We start from the raw sequence: 15,400 nt of genomic DNA, 5'->3' as shown, positions 1-15,400 counted from the left end.
AAAATTACACCAGTCCAGGGGCCTTTGACTCAGCTGAAACCCCCCGTTTAGGAAAATTTTGTCTGCCTGTCTGTCACAGTATCTACCTCCCTCCATCCCTCCCTCCTTCCTTCTCTCTCACATACACAGGCACACGTGCGTGTGCACACACACCTTGAAGCCTCAAAGAGTAGAGGGTGGCTTCACACTGTGTTGCCACTTTGTGGTCAGGCCCATCAGGGCTGGCGCACACCTTCAGATGATTGGGGGCTCCAAGGAGCCCCTCCTCGTCACAATTCCAGCCTCAAGTCATCAGCAGTGTGCTGGCAATAGTCCTAGATGTCCATTTTAGAGCTGTCCTACAAGAATTTACTCAGACGCCCTTGGACAAATTTCATGAAAGGTCATCATTGAAACTAACAAACGACACATTTGATCTTGTATAGTTTTTGCAGCTCTGGGTGTTTGTTTGCTTTCACTATGTAGCAAACCACTCCAAACCAGTGGCATAAAATGCAACCATTTTTTCAATTCTCATCATTTTGTGGCTCAGGAATTTTGAGGACTGCTGGGCCGAGTGATTTTTGTGTGGCCTCAGCAGAGGTCACAGGTAGTATTCCGTTGGCTGATGGGCTGGTCTGGATTATTTAGGTCAGTTTTACTTGCAAGACTGGTGCCTTGGCAGGGCCAGCTAGAGGCCCATCCAGAGTAGCCTCTCCAGCATGGTGGCCTTGGGGCTGTCAGACCACTCATGTGGTAGCTCAGGGCTTGAACAGGTGGAAGCGTCATGGCCTCTTGGGGCCTAGCCTTGGAAGTCATATAGCATGACTTCTGCTATACCGTATTGGTCAAACAGCCACAGGCCACCCACATATAAGGGGAAGGCACATGGACTTCACCCCTAGACAGAGTGCCAAAAGTGGGCAGCTGCATTTTCAACTAGCAACGTGCTTGTGCATGATGTCTGCCTCCAGTATATTTTCTGGCTAGACTGTCTTGTAGATTGATCCATTTTCGGTACCTGCTATATCAAGAGAGCCTCTGTCGATGCTTAAAGCTCTCTCAAGCTTCTGAGGTTTTGTGACCACCCTGCAGTCCTCTGACCTCCAACTTTTCCTCTGAGAGCACGTGTGGCTGCACTAAATGCTTGGCATCCCTAGAATCATAACGACGGTTGGGATGTAGAGAAGCTCTTCAGAAACAATGAGGTTTTCAAACATAATGGAGGCCCTGGTCTTGGGAGCAATTGAGGAAAGGAGAGACCAGAGGGATGGAAAGCCATCAGGTTGGAGATGAGGTCATCCAGGGTGATGGGATCAGACATGGGAAGGAAAATGCACACAATCCCAAAGCCCTTGAGGAATGTGGATATCATGTGAAGGATGGTACTGGTGCTACACAAATATTTGTAAAAGGAAGAAGGAGGGAAAGATTCTGCTTCCACGGGCCACCTCTTTGGTGGAGTCAGGCATTGAGCACTCCAGCCCTCTCATGGTAGTGTTAAAAGGGCCATGTTGCTCACATGGGACCCCTCTGCCTCCTCTAGGAAGCCCTATAGGCAGTGAGCCTTGAAACACAGGTTTCCCTCCTGTGTTCTTAAATATATTGTCTTGTGTTTTTTAAATGAGCAGTGCAGGACTGGTCCTCTGGAGAGCTGGCCTTTATTTTTGGTTTTTCCACTAATTTGTTGTTTCATCTGGGGCAGGTCACTTTCCTGCCATAACCTTCCATGCTATGGATTAGGATGTTGGTGCCTGGCTCCATTACTTCAAAGTGACACAGAAAAATGGGGAGGATCAGAAAATGAGAGCAGTAATGGGGATCATTTGGTCTGGTGAAGAAATGGCTAAGAGTTGGCAGAGGGTAATAGAAAAATAGAGTATTCCAGCTTAGGAAGAACCTTTAGAACTCTTTAGCCTGGGTAGCTCAGTTGGTTAAGGCATATGACTCTCTTGATTTTGGCTGAGGTCATGATCTTATGGGTCTTGAGATCAAGCCCTATGTTGGGCTCTACGCTCAGCAGGAGTCTGTTTGGGGTTCTCTCCCTCTGCCCCTCCCCCCACTTACTCTTTCAAATGAATAAATAAATCTTTAAAAAATTCTTTAGTCTGAGAATTCCTCACTTAGGATCTATGGGCCTCTGGGTTAGACTTCAAGAAGTCTGAACTGCCTTGGAAGTTTTCTGAAAAGTTGTCCTCTGTGCACACATATGCATCTGTCACATTCTGAAAAGGGTCAGTGATCCAAAAATGGTTAAGGACCACCACTGTAGTCCACCAACGTTATGTCATATGACTCCTAACTAAGAAGGATAAAGCCTCCCCAGATGAGATGGATTCGGAGAGTATGGGTGCATTTTTCTGGTTGTCACTGTGACTGGGGTGCATGACTGGTATTAGGTGATAGGGGCCAGGGCAAGAATGAGCAACAAAGAACTACTCTGCCCAAATACCAGCAGCACCTCATGGAGAAATACCATCAGGAGTTGATACCCTAAGACAAGCAATGGTTCTCCCTTTGCTACAAAGCTCGTTAGTGGCAGAATTGGGTTTTGTTGATAAATCAGAACAGGAGATGTGCCAGGAGCCCACGTTATTTTATTACTCCTTGCCATTTGCAAATATACTACAAAGAAAACCAAAGTATCAGAAATCTGTCTTACCTTAAAAAAAAAATCCAGCAATTTTTAAAAAGAACCCCTGGGTTCTTGGTCTTCCTTCCTCAAATAAGGAGGGAGGAAAGAAGTGTTTTACGTATTGGGAAGCCAGGAGACATGTAAGTGAGTCCAATAGCCCTATGTGGCGTAGGGGATGTTTTTCAGCCACTATGAATTGGTGACACCAGGCCTAGCCTATGATATGTACTCTTTACATTTCAGAGGCTTTGTCCTGATGTCCCTTTCTGTAAAAAGGGAAAGAAGCATTAATATACTAGTGTGGTGCTCACTTCCTAGTTCACTCCAAGCAAGTGGCAGGTGCCTTAGACTCTCTGGAATGAACTGGAAGTTGTTCTGCAGTATTGGCTGCAAGTAAGGTCCTGCAGGGTCACACAGACAGGGGTTGATGTCCTGGCTCTGCCTGTCAGCCAATGTGTGATCTCAGACAACATGACTTAATCCCTCTGAGCCTCAGTTTCCTTAACTGCAAAGTGGGGATAATAATCATATCTGTGAGGCTTAATTGAGATAATCCATGTGAAGTGTCCCACAAAGTCCCTAGCATATGGCGAGGCTCAGTAAATGCTAGCTGTTATTACAAGCGATTATTATGACTGTGTCTGTGATTAAAGACAGCTTTGGGTTGGGAGTGTTGGTGCCAAAATTGCTTTCAGAGGACAAGCCCAGCTGCCCAGAAAGAGAGCCGTAGACTGTTTGGGATTGGAGTCATAATGTTTATGAAGTGCCTACTGCACACTCCAGTTTGGGTAAAAGATTGATTTCCTCTCTGTGTGCACATCCCAACATCACTTTACAAGCCGGTGAGAAGAGGCTTGGGAAGTCCCATAGATGTCTTTCCTGCCTCAGTTTCCTGGTCTGTCAGGTGCTCAGGTGAATTATGGTGGCCAGGGTGAGCAGAGGGGAGAGGTGCCCTGGAAAGTAGGAGGAAGCCGTGGCACTCGGAGCCTTCAGACCTCAAGGTTTCCAAGAGAGGGGTTCCAGAACAAAGATAGCCACGGACCACTTGCCAATCTCTCATCCTCATGAAAGGAAGTTGGCTGTGAGACCAGGGGGGAGCCTGAGGGGGGAGACAGAGGCTATATTTGACATGGCCCCGATGGCCAAGCCCGGAGGAGAAAGGCTGCCATCTGACCACACTGCAGCCAAGTCCTCGTAGGGCCAAACCATTATGGTTTGGGTTGATCCCCTTCTCGCTGCCACTGCTCTGGTTGATGCACAAAGGTTTGGGCGTTGCCAAGTCAGCTGTGGTCTTGGTTTGGAAGAGGCATCCAGAGTGTGAATGGAAGTTGTGCTTCGGGATTTCCCTTAGCTCCCAGCTCTCACAACCAAGCCAAGTTCTTCTTCTGCCATTTTGCGACCTGTTCTTGGCTGGGTGGACAAGATAAGTAATTTATTATCATCATCATAATTTATTATATTTATTAAGGATCAATTCAGCAGCCTCTACCTTGTAATTATATTGACTTACAGCTGTATAGCACTTTGCAGGTAATGCAGATGCTTGACACATAAATCCAACCCCAACACGAAGCATAAATCTAAAACAGAAGGTTGACTTGGACAGTTCTCCTCTGATGCTAAGAGTCGAATGCCAGCTGTACCCCCAACTGTCTGTATAACTGAAGCAACCTTCCCTTGTGTGTTCTCACACTTGGAAAAGGGGGTTTCCCCCAATGCAGAAAACAAAACCAAAATCAAAATGTCTTAGAATATTAAGTGATACAATAATTTAGAAATAGCCTCTGTGTGTGTGAGTGTGTGTGTTGGCACCCGTGCACACACACGAGCCCATATATGCACACCTTTTTGCACAGTGATGAATGACTGTTAGTGCCCAGAACAAAGAAAACTAAATTTATAAATACATGCCATTATGGCCAGTAGCTGGATTGACTCAGATCTTCTCTGGGGATCCTTCCTTGTCCACCCTCTGGCCATGAAATCAGAGTATGTAGTATGCAAAGGATAAAGTAAATCGGGATTTCCTGGGGCTTGTGTTGGCATACCAAGCTCCTTTCAGATGTCTTTGCCAAGACAGGTCCACGCCAGAGGATTCCTTGGCCTGAGGAATAACTGTGCTACCTTGCTCTCGGAGCTGCTGATGCACATTGTTTTGACATGCGCCATACCTTCCGTCTTTCGCTGCCTTGGGGCCGGAGGAGAGGGTGTGCTTTGAACAATGTAAAATTCCTCTTCCAACAGCTGTGCAAAAGCAAACTCACAGCTCTCAACTTCCAGCTCAGGACATTGAGTTTGGTTTTCGGATACAGGCTCCTTGTCCCTTCTGGAATCCGTCTTGCTCATTTTCCGGCCTCCGAGAAGAGACTAGTTTCAGAAATTCCTTACTGAGAGAGGCAAGGAAACCTTTTAAGTTGCTCTATTCTGTTTTGTTTCATCCTAGGATAGGCCTTCCCTGTTGACTGTGTGCCTTGTTTCCACTGGGAAGCCAGCATCCCCTCAAAGTTCAGGACCTTGTCCTCTCCCAGATCTTGGGCCAAGTGTTCTCCATGTCAGACAATTTCTGAACTCTGAGTTAATAAGGAAGTTTTAGGAGCACGTGGGTAGCTCAGTGGTTGAGCATCTGCGTTTGGCTGAGGTCATGATCCCGGGGTCCTGGGATCGAGTCCCACATCAGGCTCTCTGCAGGGAGCCTGCTTCTCTCTCTGCCTGTGTCTCTGCCTCTCTCCTTGTGACTCTCATGAACAAATAAATAAAATATTTTTAAAAAAATAAGTTTTAACAGGAGGAACAGGAGAGCAATCCACCTCCTTGCCTCTGCTCTCACCTGTTATTTTGACTGTGTAGGTGAGGGTCTGCCAGGGACCAGGGCTCTCAAACAAGATGTCACAAAGCAAAGTACAGAGAAGAGGCTCTTCCTTCTTCCTGTCACTGTTCACTTCCAGTTTGGGGGAACACAGAGCAAGCCAGTCGGCATCTTTTGGTGACAGCCATCCACTTGGCTCTGCAATCCTGGCTCTACTTCTTGCCCTCTCTGAAGCTCCGTTTGAGTATTTTTGTGCTTCATGAAACAGGGAACGTAAGAGTTGCCACCACTCCAGAGGGTGCTCAGAATGAATGGAATGGGATTTAGGAAAGAACAGAGGGCTATAGGGGAAGAAGACGAGGCCATGGAAGCCCACATAGCCCTAGTCATGTGAGTTCATTTCTCATTTACGCCTTGTAGCCATTCCAAGTCGCTCCTTCCCTTCATCCCTTTACAACCATTTCCCTCCCTTGTTGGTTTTGGAATCATCTCGCCCCCAGTGAGTTAACCTATGTGTTTCTAGTTTGAATCTCATCGTGCTATTTCCAGGCTGCCAACCCCCACGGGTGCTGGGGAATAATTGGTCTGTCCTCACCGGTGTTTGTAGCACCTTCCTTTTGAGCATCATCTGTGCGTTTTAATTAATCTGCCACTTTTTCCTCTATCCTGCTTCCGGATCATTAATAAAGAGATTAACCAAAACCAGACCAATCCCCCGTGGAGGCTCCACCAGGATCTCTCTCTCTCTCCCTGCAACCAGCCTTGTCATGGGTCAGAACATCTTCATATGGCCCGACTAATTTTCAGGCCTCAGGACCTGGTTTCAGAACAAAGCCAATTTGAATTAATTCTGCAATCAAGATATGGGTAGCAAGCTTAGCCAGCCTTCTATATGGCCTTAGTTTAATATTTCCACCACATTCCTTTCCTTTTTGTCATTCTACTTTAAATCTATCGCCTTACCACCTCTCCCCCTTTCCAGTCCCTGAACAAGATATTAGGGTTATCTGGCAGGATGTAGTCTTTTGAGCCCTTAGCATTAGTCAGAGACCATGTCATGGCTGCAGAAATTCTCCAAAGAATTAGGCCCTTCTGGATACAGCTGGACAGTGTCCTTGTTAACCTAGCCAGAGAAAGGCATTTGCCTCCAGAGGATGTGGCTGTACCGGAAACAATGAAATCTCTAGAATTTGCATATTAAAAACTTGGCAAATTAAAAAGTGCTTCCACTTTGATCTCATGCCTCTTCCCTGAGAACAGCCAGAGCACAGCCTCTGTGCCTTATTTGTAAGTCACCCCGATTTCCAGCACTGGCGCCAGAGCCAGGGCTTGAGATGGGGCATCTGGTGCTCCGTCCACCATGACACATGGCCTATGTGGGGATGGATGACCCGTGGAGAGGCTGACCTGGAAGGACATCAGGCCTAAGGGGGACAGGAGTTTGTTTCCTTGCATGGCAAACACTTGCAGAGAGAATATGGGGAGGAGGAAACAGGAGTGGTGGCCTCAAACACCGAGAACTGCTGCCCAGAGCTGAGGATTCCTGCAGAGATGCTCGACCCGCTGGGTGGAACCTGTCCTGGTTCCAGCCTTTAAACCTAAACTTCCTCTGGAAATAAACTCTCTGGAATATTCAAGAGCAGGGACAGACTGACCGCATAGCCTAATCCTTAAGGACATCAGTTGCAAAGTGGGACTGTGATCAAATCCTGGCTCTGCTGCTTGCTTGCTAGCTGGTTATTAACCATCTTGTGCCTCAGTCTCCCCATCTGAAATGGGGAATGTTAGTACATACCTCAGAGGAGCTGTTAACTGAGATTAAAGGTTTGATGAACGACAGTCCCTGGCACTTAGCATTTCTGTTCCTGATGCTCCCATTCCAGCTGGGCTAAGTATTCACTCCACACATGTGCAGCAAGTAAAGTCTCTAGGTCCAAGGTCAGGAGGAGGCGCGCCTGCTGGGAAGCCAGTCCTGGAAAGGTAGATTGGAACTCAGAGGAGAGCGCCCCCAGGTGTTTGTGTGCCAAACGACAGACACGGGGTGTGGGGAGGGATGGGGACGACACTCAGGTCCTGTCACACCCCACTCTCCAACCAGTTTTCATTTCCATTTCAGCTGCTTTACCCCAAACCCCTCTGTGTGTGTGTGTGTGTGTGTGTGTGTGTGTGTGTGTGTGTGTTGTAAACTGAGCCAGAAAGGAGAAATCAGAAATTGCTCTCTTTTGAGTATTTTGAGGGATGGTGAAACCTTGTAGGAATGTGGCTCCGGGGAACGAGAAAACACCATATGTGGGAAAGCATTTCTAAGTGAGCAAAATAGCATCTGCTAGTTGGTCAGGATCTTGGAAAACTCAGTGCAGGGGAAATGGGCACTGGGGAGAGTGTAGGAAGGGGGTTTTACTGAGGTCTTTAACAGGTCTTTTTCCAATTATAGCCAAGAAGAGCCTGGGGACCATGGCCTACTTCAGAGCCAGGGCTTGTATTTTCTTTGGGAAAAGAAGGCAGAGTTGAGTGGCTTCCAGACCAGGCTTGGCAGAAGCCCATACAGGATCTTGGGCCAGGGAGCAGTGTCTTGGGCAGGTCTTGATCCTGGTGGGCACTCATTCACTAAGTAGACATGGAGACCCTGCAGCCCCGTGTGAGGCAGCCGTCGTGGGTGGATGAAGAGGACATGGCCCCTCATGCAAGAGAAGACATGTGGCCAATGATAACACAATAGCAGGCTTAGATGGGGTCTTTATTAATAGTGACCAACAGAGGGGACACCTGGTGGCTCAGTGGTTGAGCGTCTGCCTTTGGCTCAGGGTGTGATCCTGGGGTCCTGGGATCGAGTCCCACATCGGGTTCCCTGCAGGGATCCTGCTTCTCCCTCTGCCTATGTCTCTGCCTCTCTCTCTGTGTCTCTCATGAATAAATAAATAACACCTTTTTTTAAAAAAAATAGTGACCAAAAAAGAAGAAGCATAGAGGTCCTACTAAATCGAAAAATTCACTGATGTGCCTTCCCTGGGTCAATCTGGCACCGCCATCCTTTCTTCACTCCCGACTCCAGGGAGCTAGTCTTCTGGGAAAGCCTACTCCAGAAGATGGGGTGGAAACTACAGACTCTGGTGACTAGAAGGAGCCAGAGATCAGATTTGGGATCTTTTTGCCCTCAGCTTATCCAGAAACACCACTTCACAGCCTCTCATGCGTGTTTGCTTTTGTGATTTTCCTGTGCTCTGTGCTTTCAATTTGCAACAATCTTTACTTCTGCCACAACCAGTGTGGCTGGTCTGAGATCCAAGCACTTGCTAGCAGTGGCATTTGGGAGAAAGCTCTGTGCTGATGCAGATTGCTGTGGGCTGTATGTGGAAAGGAATTCCTGACTTCAGCTGCTTGGTAGCTCGTATGTATGCAGGGAGGCATGCAGCCGCTCTGTTGCCACAGGGAACTCAAATTCATGTCCAGCTGACATTCCCAGGGTGCCACTGCAGGCCAGAGACTGTGCTAAGTGCTTTTGTATAGATTTCATGATTAAACCCTCACAATAATGTTACTTAGGCACAAGCCACATGATTTTTCTTGAACTTTAGAACCGTGTCATCTGTCACTCTCTGCCATTACTGAGGAGTCTAATCTTAGACGAAGCCCTCCATCCCCACACCAGGCCTCAGTTTCCTTACTTGTAAAAATGACAGATTTGAGACGTCTGGGTGGCTCAGTGGTTGAGCATCTGCCTTTGGCTCAGGTGGTGACCCCAGGGTCCTGAAATGGAGTCCTGCATCGGGCTCCCTGCGTGAAGCCTGCTTCTCCCTCTGCCTGTGTCTCTGCCTCTTTCTCTGTGTCTCTCGTGAAAAAAATAAAATCTTAAAAAACAAAAACAAAATGAGGGGTTTCCACAGGGCCCTTTCCAGCTTCAAACATCTGTGTTTTGGAAGTTCTAATAGCAACATTCTTGGACTTACTCTCCATGAAAAAGCTACAAGCAGATTATCAAGGTGGCAGCCACAGGCACTCCGGCTGGGTTTTAATACAGCCTTACAAGTGGGTTAGCAACACTTACCAGTCTGCAGTTGATTTATTCCCACAACTTATCTCAAGTATCGTGGTAAGGTTTTGGAATCAATGGTAAGGAATTGTGATGCTCCAGGAAGGGGTAGGACCAATGCTAAGAGGCATTTAGAAACTCTTATATTACTATTTTTTTCCTGTGTGTCTCTCCCACCCCCACCCCCACCGATGATGGCCTGATTTCTTCCGGCTGAGTTTCTGTGCTTGGGATCCGAGAGGGGTCAGAGTTGCCTGAAAGAGACCTGTGTTCTAATGTACCCAATGCCTGGGGCTCCCCGAGGCAGTGCACCACCAGGTGGGCTGCTAGGAGCAGTCAGCCCAGGTACAGCAGCTAAGTATTGTCTGGGCAGAAGCTAAAAATAATAAAATCAGTTACAAGTTATTCTGCTTTTCTTTTCTTTGTTTTTTTTTTTTTTTAAATTTTATTTGTTTATTCATGAGACAGACAGACAGACAGGGAGGCAGAGACACAGGCAGAGGGAGAAGCAGGCTCCATGCAGGGAGCCTGATGTAGGACTCGATCCTGGGTCTCCAGGATCAGGCCCTGGGCTAAAGGCGGTGCTAAATTGCTGAGCCACCGGGGCTGCCCCATATTCTGCTTTTCATGATCAGCATGCTTTGGCAGTTCTGAGCCATATCAGTGATACAGTGTTCCTTCCTGACAATTCTGACTTCTCCCACTGCCTCATTGGAACCCACAGTCCTTGGTCACCACTGCCCAGAGGAGGAAAGCAGGTGGGCATGAGGGCCTTTTCATTCTGCACATCTCCAGGCTGAAGTCACAGCTCCTGTCCCAGGCTCTGAACCTGACCCCCTCCACGCAGCACTCTGTGGGCTTTGCCCATCTCTCCCGACCTAAAATGGATGGCCACTCTCCCCTTCAAACAGTTTCACCAAAATGGAACGTTGTCGCCCTGCTGCCAAGGCTGGCTTCCTAGGTATGCATGCCCATCGTCCAAGCTCCTGCACTCAAGAAGGGGACTCTACATTCAGTTTAATGCTGTGGTTGCCATTTTGAAGTTCTTAAGAATTTTACCTTTAAGTAGGTGTTCTGTAAGTGAGATCTGATGGGACACAGGGCATGCATGCAGGGGCTTGAGAGTCTTGGCTCAAAGGCAGTCACATCTCCTGCCACCACCCTGCAGGGTCTAAATTACCTTTGCGCTAGGCCCTGCAAATGAGGTGGCTCTTCTGCCGTCAGCCACCCTCCTTTCCGTCCCTGACTCACTGCATCCAGACTTGCACCTCCACCTTGTATTCACCATGGTGTCGATATGGGGTGGGAGGGCGGGAGGCCCACAGGCGGGCAGGGGCTCCTCGGAGGGCCTTGGAGGAGAGGGAATCTAGTGAGTAAAGTACCTAGAACCCTGAGGCCTGTCAGACCTGCCACGGCAGCGAATCGGAAACCTGCTGCAGAAATGCAGAGGAAGTGGCAGTTGCGGCTTCTCAGAGGCCTTACTGCTTTTGGAGGCCCTCGTAGAAAAGTTCGCTTTCCAACCAGGCACCGAAGAATGGGTATAATTTCAACAGGAGAGGGGAGGAAAGCCTGCCAGCAGAAAGGAACAGCACGTGTACACGGCTCCTAGGCTCCTAAAGCTTGTTCGGGCAGCTTTGAAAGAGCAAATGGGCTGGGGCTGGGGCGTGTGAGCCCAGGTGTGATCTGACAGAAAAGGCCGCTAGAGGACCCCTCTTCCCTGTGCATTTCTCCTCCTCTTTCCACTGCAGATAGGGTTTCCTCACCTATGCAGTGAAGGAGCTGGATTCAGTGCTCTCTTCATATGGCTCTTCTACCCTTAAAGCCCTTTGGTTCTGTGTTCAGGCACCAGCCACGCAGATGTTTCTTTTTGCATCCCCAGCCCCACTGGCACCATCCATCCTTCTTCCTGTCGATACACCCTTATCATTACCTGGCCAATCTGTATGTACATCAACCCTCATCCTCTCTGGGACCTCCCCTCGCTGACCATACTTGATCTATTTCCTCATGAGCAGGTATCCTGCGTAATCTTAGCTTGCAGTGGCTGGGCTTTGGGAAGACTGAATAAACTTTTTTGATAGACTTTTAGTCCCAGATTGTTTTATTGCAGCTGTATTCTGTTTGGAGCGGGGAGAAAGGGCATGCAATTCTAGTTGCATGCATGCCATACGTTTTGTGTTCCAGCTTCATTTTGTTGGGTCTGTAACATTGAAGGAAATGTCAATTATATGCAGAATGGGAGGGAGAGTAGTTATCCTGTGGGAACCACTTTCCTAGGATAATAGGATTCTTAGAACAGTCTCTAGGGGTGGGCAGCAAAGCTAGCATCCTTCTCTCGGCTTTGACCCTGAGGAGTCAGTAGTCCACAAAGAGTGGTTCCCATGGAAGGAAGATGATCCCCTTATCAAAGAGGTGGGCCAAGAGCCAGGGGGAGGAAGTAGGAGCAGAATGCCTGCAGCCTTGTTGGCCTTTGGGGACAAGCGAGCAGTGCTTCAGACAAGATGGGGAAGAGTCTGCGTCTGGAAGTCTCAGGAGCCAGTTAGTGTGGGCAAGCTCAGACATGGGTACTTGGTAAGCAGGGCTGCTCTCTGATTCTTGCGTCCCTCTTGTTTATTTCCGTTCTATTTTCCCCCTGGATTTAGTGAAGTCTCTCTGCAAGTACCAAAGGTGAATGGAGGGAAGGTTTTTTATTTTCCATGCTGAGAGCTTTAAAGAGGAAACTGTGAACCCCTGGGAGGCAGTGAGGTGGTGGCAATGGTAACTAAGGTATGGATACCTCACGGGGGTGGTGTGGATCACGGGACGAGGTGGAGATCGCTCCGGCTGCCAGCCCTCCCCACCTGAAGAGCCTCCTTCCAGCGCCAGCTTTCGGAAAAGCTCTGGTGAGGGACAGACCAGCCAGAAAGGTATCTTGAGATAAGCCCTATAATTCCATAAGGACCCAATGGAAACCTTGTGTCGCGGTTCTGCTCTGGCAACCAAAGGAGAGGGCGGATAGGTTAAATAAAGTACCATTTAAACAGGGAGAAAGCAAACTGAAAATGCAACCACCAGAAGAAACATTGTGTTCTAGAAACTTAGCATGTAAAGGCCAAACAAGAAAAAAAATGCATCCACAAGGAGTCTTGCCTTTCGGGGCAAGTCCAGCGCATTAACTTGAGCTGGTTGCCTCTGTGCCTCTATCTTCTGCAAGGGAGTGTCTGGGAAGCAGTTGGGCACCCTGGTGAGGCATGTCCATTGGAGAGCTCGGCCAGGCCCTCTCAGAGTGGGGAGCAGCCCATGAGCTCATTACAAGGGCCGGAGAACAGCTCCACCAGAGGTGGCCTGGCCGGGGAAGATGCTGTGATGCTGCAGCACGCAGGCAGCAGATGGGACCCCGGCCTCAGGGTATTCCTTTGAGAGATCCAGAAGCTGCATTAGGTGTGGGGGAGGGAGGTAGAGCTCCGTTCCTTGACACAATTGCAAGTCTGCTCCTGTTGCCAGAAGAATGTAAATATACCTTTACAATTTTCAGGTTCAACTTCTTCATAATTTGCCAAGGTGGAGTGGACTGTGGTCTTCTCAGGCTCAAGTGGTATTTAAACAAGTGGCAGGACTTCATGCACACACAACAGAAGCCTGAAGATAAGTGCAGACATCAAATGCAGATGCCATGGGGGATGTCTGTCTAGGAACGAGAGCAGAGGTGGAAGTCCTAAGTGTGAACCTCCTCCTCCCTCTGTCCTAAAGGCTCCTGGGGCCCCGGGTCCTGGGGACAGCCCTAACTCCTCTATAATGTAGACCTCATGACTCATGGTTTTGGTTTATTTAATTTAAAAAAAAACAAATTTGGGGCACCTGGGTGGCTCAGTGGTTGAGCATCTATCTGCCTTTGGCTCAGGTCGTGATCCCAGGGTCCTGGGATCGAGTCCTGCATCAGGCTCCCAGCAGGGAGCTTGATTCCCTCTGCCTATGTCTCTGCCTCTCTCTGTGAATCTCTCATGAGTAAATACAATCTTAAAAAAAATAATAATAATGTAATAAAAATAAGTTTTAAAAAAATTTAAGAGGATTCCTATGGAGGCAGTGTTTCCCAAGGAAAGAAACCGACGGCCCTGGTCTCCGGACATCAGAGAGGAGCCTGAGTTCTCTTGCCTGCTCTCACGGGGCTGCTCAGCCCACAGTGACGTGGATTCAGCTGCCACTGCCCGCTCCTAACACCTGTGTTTCTTTTTCAGATCTTACAGGTGAACAAGGTGATGTCCATCTTGTTTTATGTGATATTTCTCGCGTATCTCCGTGGCATCCAAGGTAACAACATGGATCAAAGGAATTTGCCTGAAGACTCGCTAAATTCCCTGATTATTAAGCTGATCCAGGCCGATATTTTGAAAAACAAGCTCTCCAAGCAGATGGTGGACGTTAAGGAGAACTACCAGAGCACCCTGCCCAAAGCAGGGGCCCCCCGCAAGCCCGAGCGCGGGGAGCCGGCCAGGTCGGCGTTCCAGCCGGTGATGGCAATGGACACCGAAGTGCTGCGGCAGCAGAGACGCTACAGCTCGCCCCGGGTCCTGCTGAGTGACAGCACCCCCCTGGAGCCCCCTCCCTTGTATCTCATGGAGGATTACGTGGGCAACCCTGTGGCGGCCAACAGAACGTCTCGGAGGAAGAGGTACGCGGAGCATAAGAGTCACCGGGGGGAGTACTCCGTGTGCGACAGCGAGAGCCTGTGGGTGACCGACAAGTCATCGGCCATCGACATCCGCGGACACCAGGTCACGGTGCTGGGAGAGATCAAAACCGGCAACTCTCCCGTCAAACAATATTTTTATGAGACAAGATGTAAAGAAGCCAGGCCTGTCAAAAACGGTTGCAGGGGGATTGACGATAAACACTGGAACTCTCAGTGCAAAACGTCCCAAACCTACGTCCGAGCACTGACGTCAGAAAACAATAAACTGGTGGGCTGGCGGTGGATACGGATAGACACCTCCTGTGTGTGTGCCTTGTCAAGAAAAATCGGAAGAACATAGATTGGCATCTCTCCCCATATATAAATTATTACTTTAAATTATATGATATGCATGTAGCATATAAATGTTTATATTGTTTTTATATATTATAAGTTGACCTTTATTTATTAAACTTCAGCAACCCTACAGTATATAAGCTTTTTTTCTCAATAAAAATCAGTGTGCTTGCCTTCCCTCAGGCCTCTCCCATCTGTTAAACCTTATTTTGTGACCCGGCTCTCAGGAGCAGCTCTGTAAAATCTGTGTACACCAGTATTCTGCATTCAGTATTGTCAAGGCCATGACTGTCGTTTTAGTAAACTTGTTGAAATCAGATGCTGTCAGAGTTGTGTGTAGACACAGTGATGCATGCTTCATGTTTAATGAGCTAATTAAATGCACCGTTACCGCAGTCGTTGCAGCGATACCCGGGAGCCGTGAGCTCCATGCTTAATTCTGGCCAGCAAGTCCACTGCCGAGGACTTGCCCTCGTTTCTCTGCTGTCACTTTCGCCAACCAGAACTACGATTGTCCTCAATGTTATGGTCCCGGAACAGTAACAACAAACCTGGCAATTTTAGTTTGGAAGGTTTTTTTCAGCACATTGGTTGTTTTGGGGTTTGAGGTTAAGGGTTGGAATTTTTTTTTTTTTGGCTCTGATTTTTGTTTTTGCTTTCTGTAAGTGGTTTTCTTCCTTTTAGGCATATAGGAAAAAATGTTTTAACTGTTTGTAACAGAATAATTGTATGGTTACCCAGAAGCCAGCTGAAATGAATCATGAATAATCTACACACAGAAGAGAACTTCCTCATTTGAGATCCTTGGGGCTCATGGCCCCCCCAAAAGAGGGGGGGGGCTGCCTGAGAATTGGAAAATGCTTGCACTTCAGTCAGACCTGGGTTCACATCGCAGGTCCTCCCTTCCTTGTGACTGGGGGCAAGGCTTTGCAGGCTCTCAGA

The 15,400-nt window shown here is 48.3% G+C and overlaps 1 protein-coding gene across 2 annotated transcripts in view; it reads left to right on the top strand.

Moving 5' to 3' along the window:
• NTF3 (neurotrophin 3) overlaps nt 1–14,635 on the top strand; it is a 71,669-nt gene extending 57,034 nt beyond the window's left edge. The window contains exons 2-3 of one of the 2 annotated variants that reach the window (XM_077871889.1): nt 12,965–13,135; nt 13,668–14,635. In XM_077871889.1, the coding sequence (XP_077728015.1) occupies nt 13,103–13,135; nt 13,668–14,462 (828 nt within the window). In that variant the 5' untranslated portion in view covers nt 12,965–13,102 and the 3' untranslated portion in view covers nt 14,463–14,635. The remainder of the gene's footprint in view (nt 1–12,964; nt 13,136–13,667) is intronic. The other variant, XM_077871890.1, reaches the window with a different exon arrangement.
• The last annotated feature ends 765 nt before the right edge of the window (nt 14,636–15,400 follow it).

Source organism: Canis aureus, chromosome 25, assembly GCF_053574225.1.
Source record: "Canis aureus isolate CA01 chromosome 25, VMU_Caureus_v.1.0, whole genome shotgun sequence".
NCBI lineage: Eukaryota > Metazoa > Chordata > Mammalia > Carnivora > Canidae > Canis > Canis aureus.
Note: the sequence above shows the minus strand (reverse complement) of the source record. Positions and strands in the feature narration are given on the sequence as shown.